This window comes from Mastigoproctus giganteus, chromosome 1 (genome assembly GCF_048544385.1).
Source record: "Mastigoproctus giganteus isolate SK-2022 chromosome 1, ASM4854438v1, whole genome shotgun sequence".
NCBI lineage: Eukaryota > Metazoa > Arthropoda > Arachnida > Uropygi > Thelyphonidae > Mastigoproctus > Mastigoproctus giganteus.
In genome coordinates, this window is record NC_143575.1 from 181,754,157 (window position 1) to 181,772,549 (window position 18,393).

The 18,393-nt window shown below is 34.4% G+C and overlaps 1 protein-coding gene across 2 annotated transcripts in view; it reads left to right on the forward strand.

Annotated features, from left to right (window-relative positions):
• Nucleotides 1-18,393, forward strand: part of LOC150091347 (cytochrome b5 reductase 4) — a 210,578-nt gene that overhangs the window by 58,336 nt on the left and 133,849 nt on the right. For both annotated transcript variants that reach the window (XM_090383334.1, XM_090383328.1), the window contains 2 exons: nt 1,981-2,143; nt 11,759-11,923. In XM_090383334.1, coding sequence (XP_090239460.1) covers nt 2,074-2,143; nt 11,759-11,923 — 235 coding nt within the window. In that variant the 5' untranslated portion in view covers nt 1,981-2,073. The remainder of the gene's footprint in view (nt 1-1,980; nt 2,144-11,758; nt 11,924-18,393) is intronic.

The following is an 18,393-nucleotide window of genomic DNA, read 5'->3' on the forward strand; positions in this document are numbered from 1 at the left end:
ACACTCAGTTATTGGTTTCCTTGACCACTGCTCATCTTAGTTGCCCTAGTTATTCGCCCTATGACTGTTCCTTTGATTTCAAAGGTGATATATGTGCTTTTGTAAATTCTGGTATTCCTTGTCAAAGACTTCCTAAATTGAAATCTCCTCTGGCTTAACGTGTTTGCTGTTGCTTATATTTGCGAGGATCATTTCTGTGTGTGCCTTGGGGCACTTCTCTTGTGGCTCTTCTCTGGGGGGTGCTGGAATAAGTAGGCACTGCTTTTTAGTAAATGGCAGGAATTTCATCTGTGAATAATCATCATTCCAAGTAACACCAGCATCTGTTGTCTGTAGTGTTCTAACATCAACAGATGAATTTGAATGAGATTCAGAATCTGCATCACTTGAATAGAATTCTCTTTCAGTATCAGATGACATATTTTAAAGAGCTGATTTAGTGTCATCAGCTTCAGCATACTGTCCATCCCTGTTTATTTTCAGTTTTGATGTCCCAGGCTGTGGATCCATTATAACAAACCCTTTAGGTTAAAATTTTATAGAAGAACACTTTTTACACAAATATTTTTTTAAGTAGACACACACTAAGGATGAGGTTTTATTTTTTTTACAAACTAAAGAATTAAAATTAAGCAAGCAAAATCTTTAAAAAAGTTTACCATTTCTTCTTGTGGAAAATACTAAACTAGATAAAATAACTTAAACATAAACAAAGAAAAAAGTACTAAACTGGATAAAATAACTTCAGCATAAGCAAAGAATATATGAAACTGTGAACAAAGTATACAGCTTTATGTTATTCTGCAATTACTACTCCTCAAATGTAGTACCTATCACGCTTAAACCTTATTTGCCATTTTCCCTCTGCTGAGTTTATCTAGATCCTCTTGAAGTAGTATACCCTGTTTACTCTTATTAACTATTGAACCCCCCCTTTGTATTATTAACAACTTAAAAATCAAACTTGAAATACCTACATCAAATATTATTAATAAATATTAAAAACAGTAAGGGACTTAACATTGATCTCTGTGAACCTCCACCCATCACGTTAGTCCACATAGAGCAGTGACCATTATAACCATTCTTTGTCTCCTTACCACTTAACCATGCCTTTATCCATAGTAGTAACTTGCCTCCATTTCCACAATCCCCAACTTTATATAATAATTGTACATGTGGTACAGTATCAAAGGCTCTACTGAAATCTAAGTATGTTATGTTAGAATTATTCTTTACATCCAGTTCCTTTGCAACAACCTCATAATAACTAACCAGATTGCTGAGACTTGATCACCCTTTAACAAATACATGCTGTGATTGCCTTATGACTCTGTTCCTGTTAAGGTGATATTACATTACTTTTTAAATGATTTATTCCATTGTTTTCCCTGTAACAGAGATTACGCTTACAAGTCTGTTATCCACTTCACCCTTTGAACTGTCCTTGTGAATAGGAAATACATTTGCACATCTCCCATCCTCAGGTACTTTCCTGAATCTAAGGATGCTGTCATTATGATGGCTAAAGGTTTACTACTCCCTTTTGAATCTTCTTTTAATATTATTGGATAGATTCCATCAGCTCCAGGTGCTTTGTTCACTTTTATCCTCAGCAATTTCTCTTCCACATTACTTTCTATTATTATATAACCATTTAACTCTCAATCTTTGTTAAATAGTTGTCTACTAACTCTGTCTCTAAAAATTACTGCATGTGGAATGTAGATGTAAAATATTTATTCATTTTATCAGCAATCTGTAGAAGATCAGCAATTATAAAATTGATATTCATGGACCAGTGTTATCCTGAGTTAATTCAGTTTGATTAGTTTATCATGTTGCAAGCAGTATGCAAATTTTAAAATGGTCTAAACCAAATTTTAAATGTAAATTACTTTGTACTTATTAATATACATTTTTTGCTGGATAACTATGTTTTATTTCAATTAATATCTTTAAATATTTTCCGTATACTAGCTGGGTTGTTGTCAGTCCAAGTCAGGGGTTACGTATCTACCCCAAATTGGAGGGGGAAATTTGGAGCAAATCGATGAGTCAGAAACTGGAGAAATGGCCTCGAATACCTTACAGTCACAATTTCCAACAGCAAATTCACAACAAAGAACAGGAAGTAATACAGGTTGGTACATTCCACAATTGAAATGTTTTCTGTAGAGTTTTTTATTTTATTTAATTCACTTGTAATATTTCACTTGTCATCTAATTTTTTCCCTTGTAAAAAATTAGTTGACAAGTGAAAAAACACAGCTTGATTAAAATTCTTATTATTTATTTTTTTATTATTTTAAACTATTGGCGATGCTCAAAACATTTCACATGCATCTGAACACAGTGTCTATACAACCTCTTGGTTAATTTCTGCTAGTTTCTAATATTGTTGGTGTGATTTGCCAAAGAACTAGAGTGATGTGTATTTAAGGAAATTGAGTGAGGTTAGGGAGTTGAAATGATGGTACAGGTTCATTCTATTCCCTTCCCCCACCCTGTCTCCTTCAACCTATGAATGGTACTACTGGTACTAATATTAATACTAACCAGTACTAATACTAATATAATATAACACTAATAATATAATACTATAATATAATGGTAACATAATACTAAAACTAGGCGGTAGATGACTCTTATCAATAATTGCAATACCACACTTTGTTTATTGGAGGCTTGAAGTGGTGAAAACCATGTTTAGTCTCCATAGCCAAGTTTCTGGCATCCTCATCCCATCGCCTTCAACTCATGTATGGTACTAAGTACTAAAGGTTTTGATACCTTTCGTGTTTGGGGGTTTTCATATAAAAAAAAAAAAAAATTCCTATCCCATTTGGCACCTAACATACTGGTCCCTGAGACTTGTCACACACATTCTCTCAGGTATGACAAGCTAGGGCTTGCTACCGATGAGTCTAAAATGCTGATGGTACTGGTATTCAGGTGACACTTGAGTGAATTGGACAAAATTCCGGTGAAGTTCCAGTCATTGTATAAAAATCCTCTGCGTGCATCTTTACAATGATGGAACTATTAGTAACCCTGGGTATAATTCCTGTGTGCAAGTCTTGAAATACTAGTATATTGGAGGTTACCACCCAGGTGTGAGCAAATGTAAGCAGGAATCAAGGTGTAGCATCCAACACCACACCTTGATCACAGAGGAATGCCACCTTTCTGTGTTACCAGGCAATTCTAAGTGGTAGATGACTCATTGACTGGTGCAGTACCACTACTTTGTGTATTGGAGGTGTGAAATGGCAAAACCCATGTTTAGTCTCCAGAGAAAAGCTCTGGCAGACTCCTCTCCCATCACATCAGTCATGCAGTATGATTGATGTCTTATGAAGTTATGATGGGCATCATGGTGAGATCCAATCTTCCCTACATTTTGAGGGTACAGCTCTAAATCAGTGTCGGAGGCCAGCCGCTAGATTGTCCACCAAATCAAACCTGTTGGAAACTCTCTAGGAGGCATCTGGATCAACTAGTGTATAATCCTGCTGTCTCTACTCTGCCAAATAGTGACTAGAGGTAGTCCAAGTAGTGTGTATGCAGGTAATTGTTAAGGCAAGGTTATGTCAAGAAGCTGGGTATATTCTTGCTGTGTGTATGCCATATCCAAAAATTTCATTACTTTATACAATAGACTGGCTGTCAGAGCAGGTCATGGGGTCTATAAGAGAAATTTTTCTAGTAGGGAAAAAGGAGGTGATTATTCCTTTTTATAAGGCAATGGTCAGGCCATGCCTTGAGTACTGCGTACAGATATGGAGGCCTCATTTTAGGAAGGATGTAGAGTTACTAGAACAAGTACAGAGAAGAGCAACAAGATTAGTGAGGGGAACGAAAGGGGGCTTCTTACCAAGAAAGGCTTAATTCTGCAAATTGGATCATCTGGGGACTAGGTACTTGTGAGGTGATCTGATTGAGGTGTATAAGGCCTTAAGGCTTTGAGTGGGTTGAGCATGCCCAATGCTGATGGGATTCTTCCTCTTGCTCAGATTGCTAACCTGAGGGGGCATAAATTCAAATTGAAGAAAGACAGTTGTAGAACAGATGTACATAAATTTGCCTTTAGCCAGCGGGTAGTTGATTGCTGGAACAAAATTCCATCTGTGTTGTGGAAGTTGACAGCTTAAATAAATTCAAGGAAGAACTGGACAAATTTTTAGAGTGAATGGATGTGTGAAATGAGATTTTTTTTTTTTTTGGTGGATGTTGTATAAGCCTGCTTTCTTGCATCATATGCCTTTACTAATGCTAACACTAACAGGTCCCCCACCTTTTCTTTACTATATAGTCAAACTAATAGAACAAACCTATCTGCAAAAAGATCTGTACCTACAAAACATTTAATTTAATAAATATATAATTCATTTACAAATATAATGAACTTTGTTCATTTAACAAATATATGTGGTCTCTGTTCCAATGTCAATGATGTCCATTTCTACTTAGAGATCTGTCTCTCTGGAAGTCCATCTGCATATAACAATTCAACTCTGTGGACCGATTTTCGTGAAATTTGGTTCATATAGAAAGATTTGTCAAGCCATTTCAAATTTCATTAAAATCAGACAAATATAAATCTGGTAATTAATTTTTTTTTCCATACAAATTATATGGAAAAAAAGAAATTCAAAGATTAAATATAGTTTTAATGCAGTATTGTAATTTTAGAAAGTCCATGCACATTTTACTGATATTTTATGTAAGGCTCAATGAAGGCAGTGCTTGTGAAGAGATACATACATAGAGAGAAAAGAGACTTAAAAAAAAAAAAGGGTGTACAGGAGGAGAGAAATAAATGTTGTACTGTTGTAATTAAACTGAATGGCTAAGTTTTGACAATGTGAAATGCTATAGTTTTATTAATTGAAGGAGTTTTATAAACTACAGTTAATAAACTTCTTGTAAATTAATTTATAAAACTAGTTTTATGAATCACAGAAAAAGGATAAAATAATTATTATTTTAAAAAAAAAAATGGAATTCTGAAATGTAGCACTGTGTACATTACCTAACTTTTAATGGAAATATGCTGTTGGATGTTTAGATATTACTTAATAAGAAAAAGTTCAATTGATGTCACATTTTCAGTGTATGTTGCATTGGTCCCTGGAAAACTTTTAATATTAATAATTGCCTTCCCTTGACTGAAAAAAATCTATTGATATAAATAAAAGTATATTTCATGTATTACTTGAATGAAAAGTTGGATCAAGGTCAAGTTTTCAACTTTTGTTTTGTGTTGGCCCTTGGGAAAATTTCAGATCCAGTTTCCCCCTCCCCGAAAAAAATTGGAAAACAAGAAAAATGTGAATTGGTGCCAAATTTTCAATCTGTATTCTGTTTTGGCCACTGTGGTAGTTCTAAGTTCAATTCCAGTTTTGTAGCATTCCCTCCCCTGTTTCTGCAGAAATATTACTATAAATTTTTAACAGGAGACTTCTGATACATTTAAAAATTTCATTGCTTACTTATTTTAGGAATCTTTGAAATAAATTTTCATATCAATGAGTTGACTTATTTTGTTATAAGTTGTGAATTCTTACTGTTTGCTAATGCACCTGAAATGTAATGTATTGCATACATTAATTAACTTATTATTGTTAAATTTGCTATCCCTTTTATTTGTGAACATCTTGCTAATATCTTTAATGAATTTGTCAGAATTACTTTCCTGAGAGGTTGGAGAGAATATTCTTATCTTTTCAATTTAAAAATGCAGAATCCAAGATCAATTTCTGTCTCCTCTTTTCTGCTTGCCACTTCCAGAGTGCACATGTAAATTTACATTTTGTGTGTGTGTGCGCACTCATGGAGTATGTACACAGTAAATTCATGTTAAAGCACCTTTTAACATACAGATTGTTTTGAAATCTTCCAGTGTGTGCTGCTATATGTTATTTGTGTTTCCATTTAATAATAGAACACATTTTTAATAGATGGTAGCATGAAAATAGTGTTGAAAATCAAAAGTATCCACAGTATGTATGGGCATTGCCATCATTCATCACTCAACGGTTTTTTAAAAATATATTTTTCAAATTTTTTTTACAAATTAAAAAAATTTCTGATTTGGTTTTTAAATATTAATTTAAATGTAGTAGTAAGTTTTCATTTTTACAATTTTTTGCAATTCCACAAAAAGGTTCACTCCAGAACTGTGAACTCCTACACATATGACAAACTCACAAATGAATGGCTGAAACCTTTGCAAAAGAATTCTACCTAGAATTCTAATTTAATCTTGTAGGGTGGAATTTATTTTAATATATTACATAACTGCTTAGAACAAGGAACAAATTGACATGCTTTTATACACAGGGACAGTAACCAAACGCTTGTTGTTTGCTGCTGTTGTATGGACTGATTGCTGCTGTTCTTGTATGTTGTATGGGTTGTATTGGTTATGTTGTATGGGTTGAGTGACTAATCACTCAACGCATAAAACATAACCCAACATTACACTGCGGTTATATAGGTACCACCTCATTGATTGATTTTTATCTAGTATGATATCAACATGTTTTGCTCTGAGTTTGTCTGAATGGTATATATTATAAATAAAATAATACCTAGCTTAATCTCTCAAATCATATCAGTCAATTTAGATCATGCTGATTATGGACAAAAAGGAGTTTCAGCATTCTGAAATCACTTTTATGGCCATGGGCAATAAACCAAAATTCTTGGCAGATTTGGTTTATTTAGTTGTCGTCTCTTCTTTTGATGCATTTAACCTAAAACTGACTCTTTTTGTCTGGACTACCATTCCATCATGGATTATTTGTTAGCTTTCCTTAAATTCTATATTTAACAGAAAATTAATCCTTCTCTCCATGAATAAGGCATTGTTTAGACTTATATTTGCTGGAATCTCTTGTGATATGTTGAGAGATACCAGCAAATTTCAGCATTGTTTTTTTCTTTGTTGATTCCTTTACTTTTGCAGTGTAACCTGACCATAATCTTTTATGCAGACAACTTGAACATTCTCTCTCTCTCTCTCTCTCTCTCTCTCTCTCTCATTCTGTTGGACAGGCAATGAAAAACAACTTTATCAATCAATGTTTAAAAATCTGATTTCCTCAAAAACCATGCATCTTTCAATTACAAGAGATCTGTTTCCTTTTGGTCTGCTCCTGTAACTGGCAATACTTTGGTTAAAAAAAAGTTGGTGTCTGCAGTGATCTTGAAATCCCCTTTGACTCTAAACTTTCATTTAAAATTGGTGCCAAAATTAAGCCGCTAAAATGTGTGTGGAACTTAAAGCAAAATTTAATACATATCTCTGACTTTTTTTCAGTAGTCAAATATATAAAATCCATCTGCATTTAGTCATGCTATGTGGTTCAGTAATCTGGTTAGCCTTAACAAAATCTGATCTAATTCTTTTTCTGCTGAATTTTTTGTTCTAAAATGGTCTAATATTAAAGCTGGGTTCTTCTTCATTTGATCTAGATCTGGGATGTATAAAAAATTTTGAGTATATCTGATAGCTTCTGAATTGATTGAGATTTTTGATAAAATGTATAAATCAGTAATTGTCTTTCCCTCTTTGTGGGATAAGATTGGCATAAGATTCCTGTTTAAAAAAAAAACAAACCCCCCCCCCCCCCAGATCTAGGTGTTCTCAGTAAATGTGCTGTATTGGTTCTGCTGCTGTAAAGATCACCTAGCAGTTGGAGGCATTACCTATTACTGTTATCCTGCTTTGGCCTGTCAAATTGCTTGTTTTGTGGTGTTAATGTGCTGACAGACAAGGCCCATCAAGTGGCTAACTTCATGTTTACCAAAATGTATAAAAGCAAGGAAATTGAATTGTTCTGAAATTTCTGCAGTATTGGTCATTTCATTTTGTCTATATGCATACGAGCATGCACAAGGCTCCATGGTTTACATCAAGAGATTTTATTTTAAAAAGAAGTGCAAATGAAAGCAAATGCCACAAATGAAAATGTTCCTGTGTCACTGAAGTGGGGTTTGAATAGCCTAATAGAAAGATAAACAGACAGTTTTCTTTGGAGGAATTTTTGCCCCCTCGAAATAACTATCATAATCGATTACATCATAAATGCTACCAAATAAATCATAAATCCACAAAGCTTTGCAGATCTGTTCACTTGTGTGTATGGCCAGCTGTGTGGACTGCACATCACATTTCACTGATAATGTGTGAGGTATAGTAACTTGTTTTGTAATAGTTATAATCCCAGGTGATGTATGCTTTGTGCAATCAGCAATATTCACAAGTAAAGAGATCTATAAAGCTTTCAAAAAATTCTTTTGAAGAAAATTGTTTGTCTTTTATTGGGCCACTCAGATCCTACTGTCAGTGATGAAAGAATGTTTAAATTTGCACACAACAAAAGACTATGTTCAGTCAATTTTTTTTTGTGACATTTGCTTTTTATAAAATAAAATATTTGTCTGCGCACTATTACAACAAAAAAAAACAAAACTCAGCAGGCCAGTGAAAATGAAAACAGACAATAATAAAATATCTGATTGCTCAGCCAATTTATTTATTTATTAATTAATTTATTTATTTAGTGTATAACTTATGCATAGTTTATATACAATGTATAAGTGTATACAAATATAAAATTTAAACTAAGATATGACATAAAAGTTGATTAAGTAAGACATATTAAAAAGAAAATTAAAAAAAAAACACATTACTATAAATCCATGTTCAAATTCTCTGTCCAGGCTAACTCTTGTGGGCTAGGTGCCTCCGTAGCCAGGTGGGAAGGAGCAGCAGTGCGTAACACATGCTTCTTGATTAGACCGGGGTTCGATTCCCATCACCACCAAATACGGAGGATGCGGAACGGTCAGGGAATGATCACCGCATATTACCGGAGCAATATGGCCTCAGTTGCTAATGCTCCTAAAAACCAAAAAACAAACAAACAAACAGCTAACTCTTGTGGAATTGCCCACAGGAAATCATACCAGTTACCACACTAGGCATGCAGCTTGCAGTCATTTACATTGGGTAAATTGTCTACCTAGGAGCACGACAATCACATTATGAAGAAGATAATTTGACCTATTTAAATATTGAGTCTGCACATTGGCCATGATTTGTGCATATCCTATTAAGCGTTGTCCAGATCTTGTGTGGGAGCTCGCTGCTTTTTTCATTGTGCCATTGAATCAAAGTTATTTGCTGTCAGATTTCCTGCTTCATGCATAGGTGAATGTTGAGATCTCAATCTATTAACCTGGAGTACCAGCATATCTTCATGTACAGGTAGCTGAGGATTGCTGCAAATCTTTGTGTATTCTCTAATCAGAACAATTGATCTTTGAAGATCAGATGGCATTATTCCAGTGAGTAAAGGGAGCCAAACAGTGTCAGATTGGACCTGGTGGTATTCTATAATATTATATCAGCCACATAGTATTTCTTAGTTGTGTGTCAATAATTTTTGTGTCGGGACTGATAAGCTACACTAGGGCACAGTATTCAGCACATGAAAAAAGTAAACCAAGAACAGTGCTGCATAAAGTAGTTGCAGATGCTCCCAAGTTGTTCCACAAAGCTTTTGTATGATATTATTTCAAGTTCTCAGTTTTGCTGAAGTATTTATTAGGTGTTGTTTAAATGAAAGAGTACAGTCTAATATTACATCCAGATACTTCAGAAATCTGTTATAATCAAGCAATTTGTCATTAAAAGTAATACTCAGTTCAGTGTTTGCTAGTTTTTTGTTTAGGTGAAAGCATGACACTTCAGTTTTATTTGTGCTTGGGCAGAGCCTCCAATTTCTGAAGTAGTCTCCTAGAACAGCCATATCGTTTTCTAGAATATCTTCTGTTTTGCTCAGATTTTTGTGACCCATAGCCAGTGCCAAAATAATCAGCATAGCAGAACTTTCTGGCAGTTGTATCAGGAAGATCGGAAATTTATAAGTTGAACAAAAGAGGAGCCAAGACTGAGCCTTGAGTTAATCCATTGTTTAACTCTCTCTCTCTCCTCTTCATGTCACCTGAGATAACCTGGACATATCTGTTACTGAGCATGCAATTTATAAGTTTTGCTATTTTTCTGCAAGGAATTTGTATTATCCCTGCTCACCAGTGTCAGAAGCAGCAGTGAAGTCAATAAATAAACAGATGTTTTCAGTTGCTTTTGGAATCCTGCTTCTATATGAGATGTAAGGGAGAGGATTACAGTAACTATGATTGGTCTAAAACCTGCTCGATCTGCTGGTACGTGTTTAGTTAGTATTGAAATTATTTTTGATTTAAATTCTTTTGGTAGATTTGCAGTCTGGAGAATATCAGTGAAAACCTTGGAGAGCCACTTTCTTGTGTTCTTTTCCATGTTTATGAGAAACTGGGTGGATTCCATCAAATCCTGTAGCTTTTTCAAGCTTCCTCGGTCTTTCAAAGTCTTGTTGATGTCCTGTATGGCAAAAGTTTACTCAGTTTGGCTAGTTACTTTTAGAATTTTTAGTCTACATCTAACTTGTGTGGTGTGTGCTTTATTGGATGGAGCTCTCAATGTGGAAACAATATGCTTGGCTATATGATTGAGAGTGACTTTTGGTTGTTCTTTTTCCAGTTGCAAACTACCTCCCAGTTTTCTGAGGAGGGCCCAGGCTTTTTTGCTTGAGTACTTAAAGTCAATTCCCTCAACTGTTTCTATCCATCTTTGTCTTTGAGTAAATCTATGCTTGAAAGAAGTTCATCAACTACCTCAGTTTCACCACTTTCTTGGAATTCATTGAGGAGACTCTCACTTTGTATGCTCCATCCTGGTATGTATTCTTTTTGGAAACCCCTTGATATGCTTTTTAGCTGTTGAAATTATTGCACCAATAAATAAATCTCTTATAGTTGTTAGCTTTTGATGGAATTCACCGAATACATTTGTCGAAGTCAGTGGAGTGTTTGGCCCAAGTTTACTTTCTGAAAGTTCCTTCATAGATTATTGATTTTATAAGAGGAATTGGAGATGTCAATTTCTATAGTTATGGGTCTGTGCTGATTGTGAGCCAATGAACTGCTGTCCAGCTAATGAAAAGCAGAATAGTAATGCAGTTTACCGTATCCTTTGCAAAATAAAATAAAATAAAATCTTTTGATAGATTTTCTCATATCCTAAATAAATTAGTAAACAATAATGAAATTGTTTTTTGATTTTTACATCACAAAGAATACTATTCTAACTTATTACTGAGATTTATACTGGTGACATATTGTCTACTAGAAGGGTGTGGTGCCTGAAGAATCTGCTACCCTACTAAATAATATTGTATTAATGCTGATTTTAGATCCAACTTTGAGTATCCATTATCAAGACAAAATAAACCATTTAAAATTGCAGAACAAACATGTAGTCAAGTGTTTAATTTTATTTTATTTGAGGCTTCTTATTTTGTTTTCTTTTTTCTAATTTCATATTTCTTCTTTATATACTAATTTAAGGATTGAAGGTGATCTCCAAAGTGAATATGCATGTGAATAAATGTAGATTTATTAATGAATAACAAATATTTCTGACATCTTCCAGTTGTTTTTAGTTCACATTTTATATTAGTGATTATTATGCTAGTATGTTGCTGGTGTGTATAACACACAATTAACAGTCTCTGAAATGATAATTTATTGGTGGGTCTTTAAAATATTTTAACTTTGACTGCATTTTCATATCAAAAATTAAAATTGTGTAAATACATAACTTTAATGATATAATATATTAATGAAATTCTGATTTGATTAGGAAGGAATAAGGTAGCATTAAAACCTGGTCGTTCGTTGATGGACTGGATTCGCTTGACCCATTCTGAGAAAAACTTATCTGGTGTAAATGGTAAAATTTTAGAAGTTACTGCAGAAGAGTTGGCTAAACACAGCAAAAGAGATAATGCCTGGATATGCCTGAAAGGTAACTTGCTGTTCTCAGAATTTTCTGATTCCATTGATAACAGTAGAATTAGAGAATTTTGAGTGTTAATGAAATTTATGTTTTTTATATATAAAGGATTAGATTTATTTTAAGATTAACCTTAATCCTTAAAATTAATTGATTTTTATAAGTATGGTTTTTTATTTATTTATTTTTTTGTAGTAATTCAGCACTAATGAAAAATTTTTGTTAAATTTCAAAAGCCAGTGATAAGATACTTATCAGAAGTAAATGAACTTTTTAAGCAAATATTGGAATTTGGCATTTATAAATGACCTAACTTTAATTTAACAAAAAAAAAGAGACATTATTCTGTTTATTTGTGTAATATAGTCATTTGAATGAAATAAATAAATAAATCACTTGGAAAGCTGGTTCACATTGGAAAAAGATTTGCCATGTTGAATTATCGGTGCATGTCCCTGATAGTTAATTTATATCAAAGTTTGAAGTATCGGTGAGCTCAGCATCATACATAAAATCCTTAAGTAATTAAATTTAAAAGAAGTATTTTAAATAACACATATCAGTGAAAGTTAATTACAAAATCAACATCTGGATTAAAAAAAAAATGTAATTTTTTTAAAAAATAAAAATCATGAAGGTCAAAAAGTTGGTGGGTCTGCTTATGCAAATATATTTGAAACTGAAACAAAATTTGTATTTAATTATTCTAATAAATATGCATGAAAATAAAATATTTAATTAACCAAAATAAAACAACTATTGCAAAAAAATAATAAATTACTGAATTTTAAAATATTATGAGCATTAATACAAACGAATTTAACTTTTTTGTTTTTGCTCTGTGAAAGTATTTTGCCATCTATTTATAGGCTACGGTCTCTAAGTTGCACATGCTGGTCTAGATGGGGGATGTGATTACTGTAATTGTTCTTGTTGAAAATGATAGCATTAAAAAGTCATGATGTTTGTCCTCATTTTACAGTCTCATAATCACTTTCTTAGCACACAATACATTCTTAAATTTAGGTTTTCTGTTACTTTTATTTTTAACTTAGCCATTTTAACAATTCAAACATTTTTTTATTACAGTATTAAATATTCATTATGTTAACCATTTAAATCTCATTATGCCATTAATTTTACTAGAAATATTCCTACTACTAAATTCCATTTCAAACTTAAAATTCTCTGATTAATTCAGTTATTAAAAGTAAATAATGAATTAGAGGCTACAAGATATATGCTTATAAGGAATCTCTACTCAAGAAGTTCCTTTTAACCACAAAATTTATTTTTCTAATATTTCTAGTTTCTTTGGTTTTTCTTTCCTGGCATAGTTAAGAATTCTAGTAGTATTTATTGTAATTGCAACGTGCTAGTGCTTAGTTTAATAACACAGTCCTAAGAGACTTCTGTACTGCTTGTTATAACTCTTACTTAATCCACTTTTTTAAATAAATTCATTCTGTCTGAGAACAATATACTACCCTTAATTTTGATGAATTGGCGCTTACATTTTACATATTTACGCAGTGTTTCTTATGCATTCTACACTCTTATTAGCATTAGCATTAGTTGAGGCATATGATGCAAGAAAGCAAGCTTATATAGCATCAGCCAAAAAAAAAAAAAAAAAAAGTCACTCCAAATGTTTGTCTAGTTCAGTTTTAAATTTATTTACGCTATCAACTTCCACAACAATCAACTACCCACTGACTAAAGGCAAACTTCCGCATATCTATTCTACAACTGTCTTTCCTCAATTTGAATCTATGCCCCCTCAGGTTCTTAGTCTGAGCAAGCGGAAGTATTCTGTCAGCATTGAGCCTGCTCAAACTATTCAAGGCCTTATACACCTCAATCATCCCACAGGTGCCTAGTCTCCAGATGCTGCAACTTATAAAACATAAACCTTTCTTCGTAAGCACACCCCTTTGTTCCTCTCACCAATCTTGTTGCCCTTCTCTGTACTCGTTCTAGCAACTCTACATCCTTCTTAAAATGAGACCTCCAAACCTGTACGCAGTACTTAAGGTGTGGCCTGACCATTGCCTTATATAAGGGGATAATTACCTACTTGTCTCTGCTAGCAAAATTCCTATATATCGTTGACAAAACTCCCATGACCTGCTCTGGCAGTCCATCTGCACTGCTCAGAGAACTTCTTGTTTGATTGCACAATTACCCGCAGGTCTTTTTCACTCTCCACCTCCCTGAGTGTAGTACCAAAAAGTTGGTACATTTCTCTTGGGTTACTGCTACCCATATGCAGTACTTTGCATTTGTCAATGTTAAACTTCAGTTGCCACTTATTGAATCATCTGATTGAGGTGTATAAGGCCTTGAATGGGTTGAGCATGCTGAATACTGTTGGGATTCTTCCACTTGTTCAGATTACGAACCTAAGGGGGCATAAATTCAAATTAAGGAAAGACAGATGTAGAATAGATGTGCAGAAATTTTCCTTTAACCAGTGGGTGGTTAATTGCTGGAACAAACTTCCATCCGTTGTTGTGGAAGTTGATAGATTAAATAAATTTAAGAAGGAACTGGACAAACATTTAGAGGGAATGGTTGTGTGAATTTTTTTTTTTTTTTTGGCTGATTCTGCATAAGTTCATACCCTTGCTTTCTTGCATCACATGCCACTACTACTACTACTTCTTAGCTCATCTGCCTAACTTTTCTAGATCCTGTTGCAGTAGCATACTGTCTTTAGTGTCATTAACAACCCTGCCAACCTTTGAATCATCTGGAAACTTGGACATTAAGCCTAATATATCTTCATTGATATCATTGATAAATACACAAAACTACAATGGGCCCAGCACCGAACCCTGGGGGTCTCTACTAATAACATTAGTCCACGTAGAGCAGTGTCCATTTATAATCACTCTCTGCCATCTCCCACTCAACCATCCCTTTATCCATTGCAGCAACTTGCCCTTAATGCCATACCGCTCCAATTTGTATAGCAGTCTTCCATGTGTAACAGTATCAAATGCTTTCCTGAAATCTAAGTATATGATATCAAAATTATTTTTGTATCCAGTTCCTTTGTGTCCACATTGTAGTATCCAATCAAATTGGTCAGACAAGACTTCCCCTTAACAAACCAATGCTGTGTCTGAACTATGACAGTCTTGTCTAGATGATCCTGTAGTGCTTCATTAACCTCTGACTCCATTATTTTCCCCGGAACAGGAGTTAAACTAATAGGTCTGTAATTACTTTTGTCACCCTTTGTGAATTTGCACATTTCCAGTCCATGGGAACCTCCCCCGAATCTAAGCATGCTCTCATAATTATGGTTAAGGGTTTGCTAACTTCTCTCGCTGCCTCCTTCAATATAACTGGATAAATTGCATCCACTGCAGGTGCCATTTTTATGTTTAACTTCAACAATTTCTCCTCCACTTTGCTGTCAGTTATTACAAAATCACTTAGCTCCCTGTTAGAGTTTGATATACTTCTAGCATTCCTCTCCTTGAATAACTTTTCATATGAATGTAGATGCAAAATACCCATTCAGTTTATCAGCTGCTTGAGCAGCATCATCAATAGTTAAACCATCTATGTCAAGTGGACCAATCTGATTCATCCCTTTCCTTCTAGAGTTTACATACGTAAAGAACTCTTTGCTGTTTTTCTTAGCATCCTTTGACAAAGATTTCTCGTAATCTACCTTTGCCTGCCTATGCTCCTTTGTGACCTGATTACAGACTAGCTTATATCTGCCATAGGCTTCTGTGTTGCCTGATAATTTATATGCATCCCATGCAATTTTTTTCTCTGCCACAAGCCTCATTAATTCATCTGAGATCCCTTTAGGCCTTAACCTTGAACAGTATTTCTTTGTTGGTATGAAAAGCCTAGTAGCTTCCATGATTAAGTCCCTGAAGGCTTCCCATTTAGAATTCACCGTTGTTAACATCATCAGTTGACCCCACTGTATAGAATTTAAAAACTGTCTTAAGACCACTGTAGTCACTTTTATGAAAACAAAAACCCTTCCCTTTATCCTTTATAATAGTTACATCTTTAAGTAATTTCCACAGCAGTATATTGTGATCACTATCACCTAGTGGTTCCTTTATCTGCAAATTCTTAATGCACGAATAATCACTGCTGATAATCAGATCAAGAGTATTACTCCCTCTGGCTGCCCATTGAACATTTTTCTATAGAAAACAATCCTCCAATAAATCCAGAAAAGTCTTGCTAGTAGGCAAGTGACCAACCCACAAGTTTCAGTCAGTATTTGGAAAGTTAAAATCCCCCATTACAAGACATTCTGATTTACTGGCCCACTCTATTTCTCTGCACAACAGATGGTCTCAGAAAGTTTTTAAATTCTATACAGTGGTATCAACTGATGATGTTACCAATGGTGAATTCTAACACTGCCTCGATAGCATCAGCAAATATTCTTGCACCCTTTCTATTTAAGTTTATCCCATTCCTGTAGAAGCAGTTTCTCCTATTAGCAAGCACAGACCACGCTGAAAAAAATTCTACCCCATGAGCCTTGCACAGTCTCTCCAGGGCCAAATTGATTGACAAGGCTCTCATCATATACTCCCTCCTGTCATGTCTGGGCAGAATTGCAGACACTTTCAAATTTAACCCTAACTCGCAACTTTTTTTCAGCATTGACCTGTACCTGTTAAGTAAATCTGCAGATCTCTTACTCTTAAGGTCATTAGTGCCATTGTGTACAATATCACGTTTTGTGCCCTTAAAAGATGATATCTACCCTACAACTTCATCAACTTTTCCCTCTGATAGACATACCCCGTCTCCCTGATAATAGAGTCGCCAACAATAACTATTTCCTGTGGGACCAGCGCATTCTGCCTTGGAGATTGCCACTGTATTGCCTGATGCACAGGAGTGAGCTTTGGCAGTGAGTTGGGCAGCTTAGAGCTTGATGGGCCCCTCATATTAATTTATTCGAGGGCAAATACCCTGCACCTCAAACTCTCATAGATTCCCGTCAGAATGGAGAGTTGGCTTCTAATTTCATCACAGTCCCTGCACCTAGCACACACAAAGACATCCTCCTTGCCTAGATCATGTCCTCTTCTAGACAGGTCTGCAAACATTTCACATTTTGGACTGTTATGCATTGGAGAATCACCCCCTTTGGTTCTCCTGCGAGCCACAGTACTACCGCTACTTTGTGCTTTCTGCTTTGCTGCTCTAGTCTTGATCATGATTCCATTTAATTATAATTTAATTCACAACGAAATTTAATAAGATTAATAAATTTTACTGATTAATTGATAATACTGTACTAATCTAACAGATTTCTAATACAGTGCTATGCATTTTGCTATTTAGTTTTACTTTAAACCTTATGCTATGAAGTTTGGGATTTACGTTACGCTATTCCCTATTGTATAAAAAAAAAATCAATTATTTTTGATGGTTGTTGCAACAAAACAAAAAACAGGCAACGTTCATGACTTCATCGGTACGTGTTTCAGAAAAAGTACAGGAAGCTAGCTATAAAGTAGCCAAACTTATTGTAAAGACCAAAAAGCCACACACAATAGCGAAACTTTGTTAATGCCAAATGGCAGCTTGTAAAGAGATGGTAAAAATAGTCCTGGGCCAGTGAAATAAAATTTAAATTGTTGCTAATTAAATTTAAAAAATTCCACTCTCCGCTGACACAATCAGTTGTTGAGTCAGTGATATGTCCAGTAATATTGAAGACATTATGGAGGAGAAACTCAACAGCAGTCAGAAGTTCTCACTTCAGATCGACGAGTCCACAGGTGTTAGCAGTCACGTTCAACTTCTTGCCAACATTCAGTTCTTTGATGGAGATGTAATTGCAATAAATTTCTTTTTTTGCAAAGTATTACCCAAGCAAGCCACGGGTGCAGAAATATTTCGTTTTACTAATGAATATATGCTCTAAAATGAATTAAATTGGAAGAATTGTGTTAGTGTTTGCACAGATGGAGCTGCTTCCATGACAGGTCAAGTTAAAGGCTTTGTAGCTAAAGCGCATGAAGTGAATCCTGACATACAATGTGACCATTGTCTTATTCACTGTGAAACCATTGTTGCGAAGTCTTTGCCATCTGCTCTGAAAGTTGTGCTAGATGAAATAGTAAAAGTCATTGACTTCATCAAATCACGGCCCCCTCAGTTCACAGCTCTTTTCCGTTTTGTGTGAGGAAGTGGGATCTGAAGAGATTTAGATCCATTGATGAAGAAATGAGATTTGCATTGTGAATGATTCTGCCCTGCATCAGCCGTCTGTGTTGAGCAAAGCAGGCACAAGTATCACATTGAAGGTATGCGTAGTTATTTGGTTTAATACTATTGGATTTTTTTTTTGGCTTTGCTTTTCTTTTGTACGGTGATATAGGGTTCATAAAATGTTAATATATATTCATGATACAATTTCTGTTTGATTGTTGGAACAATAATAATTGAGTCTATTATGACTTATAGCATATTTATAT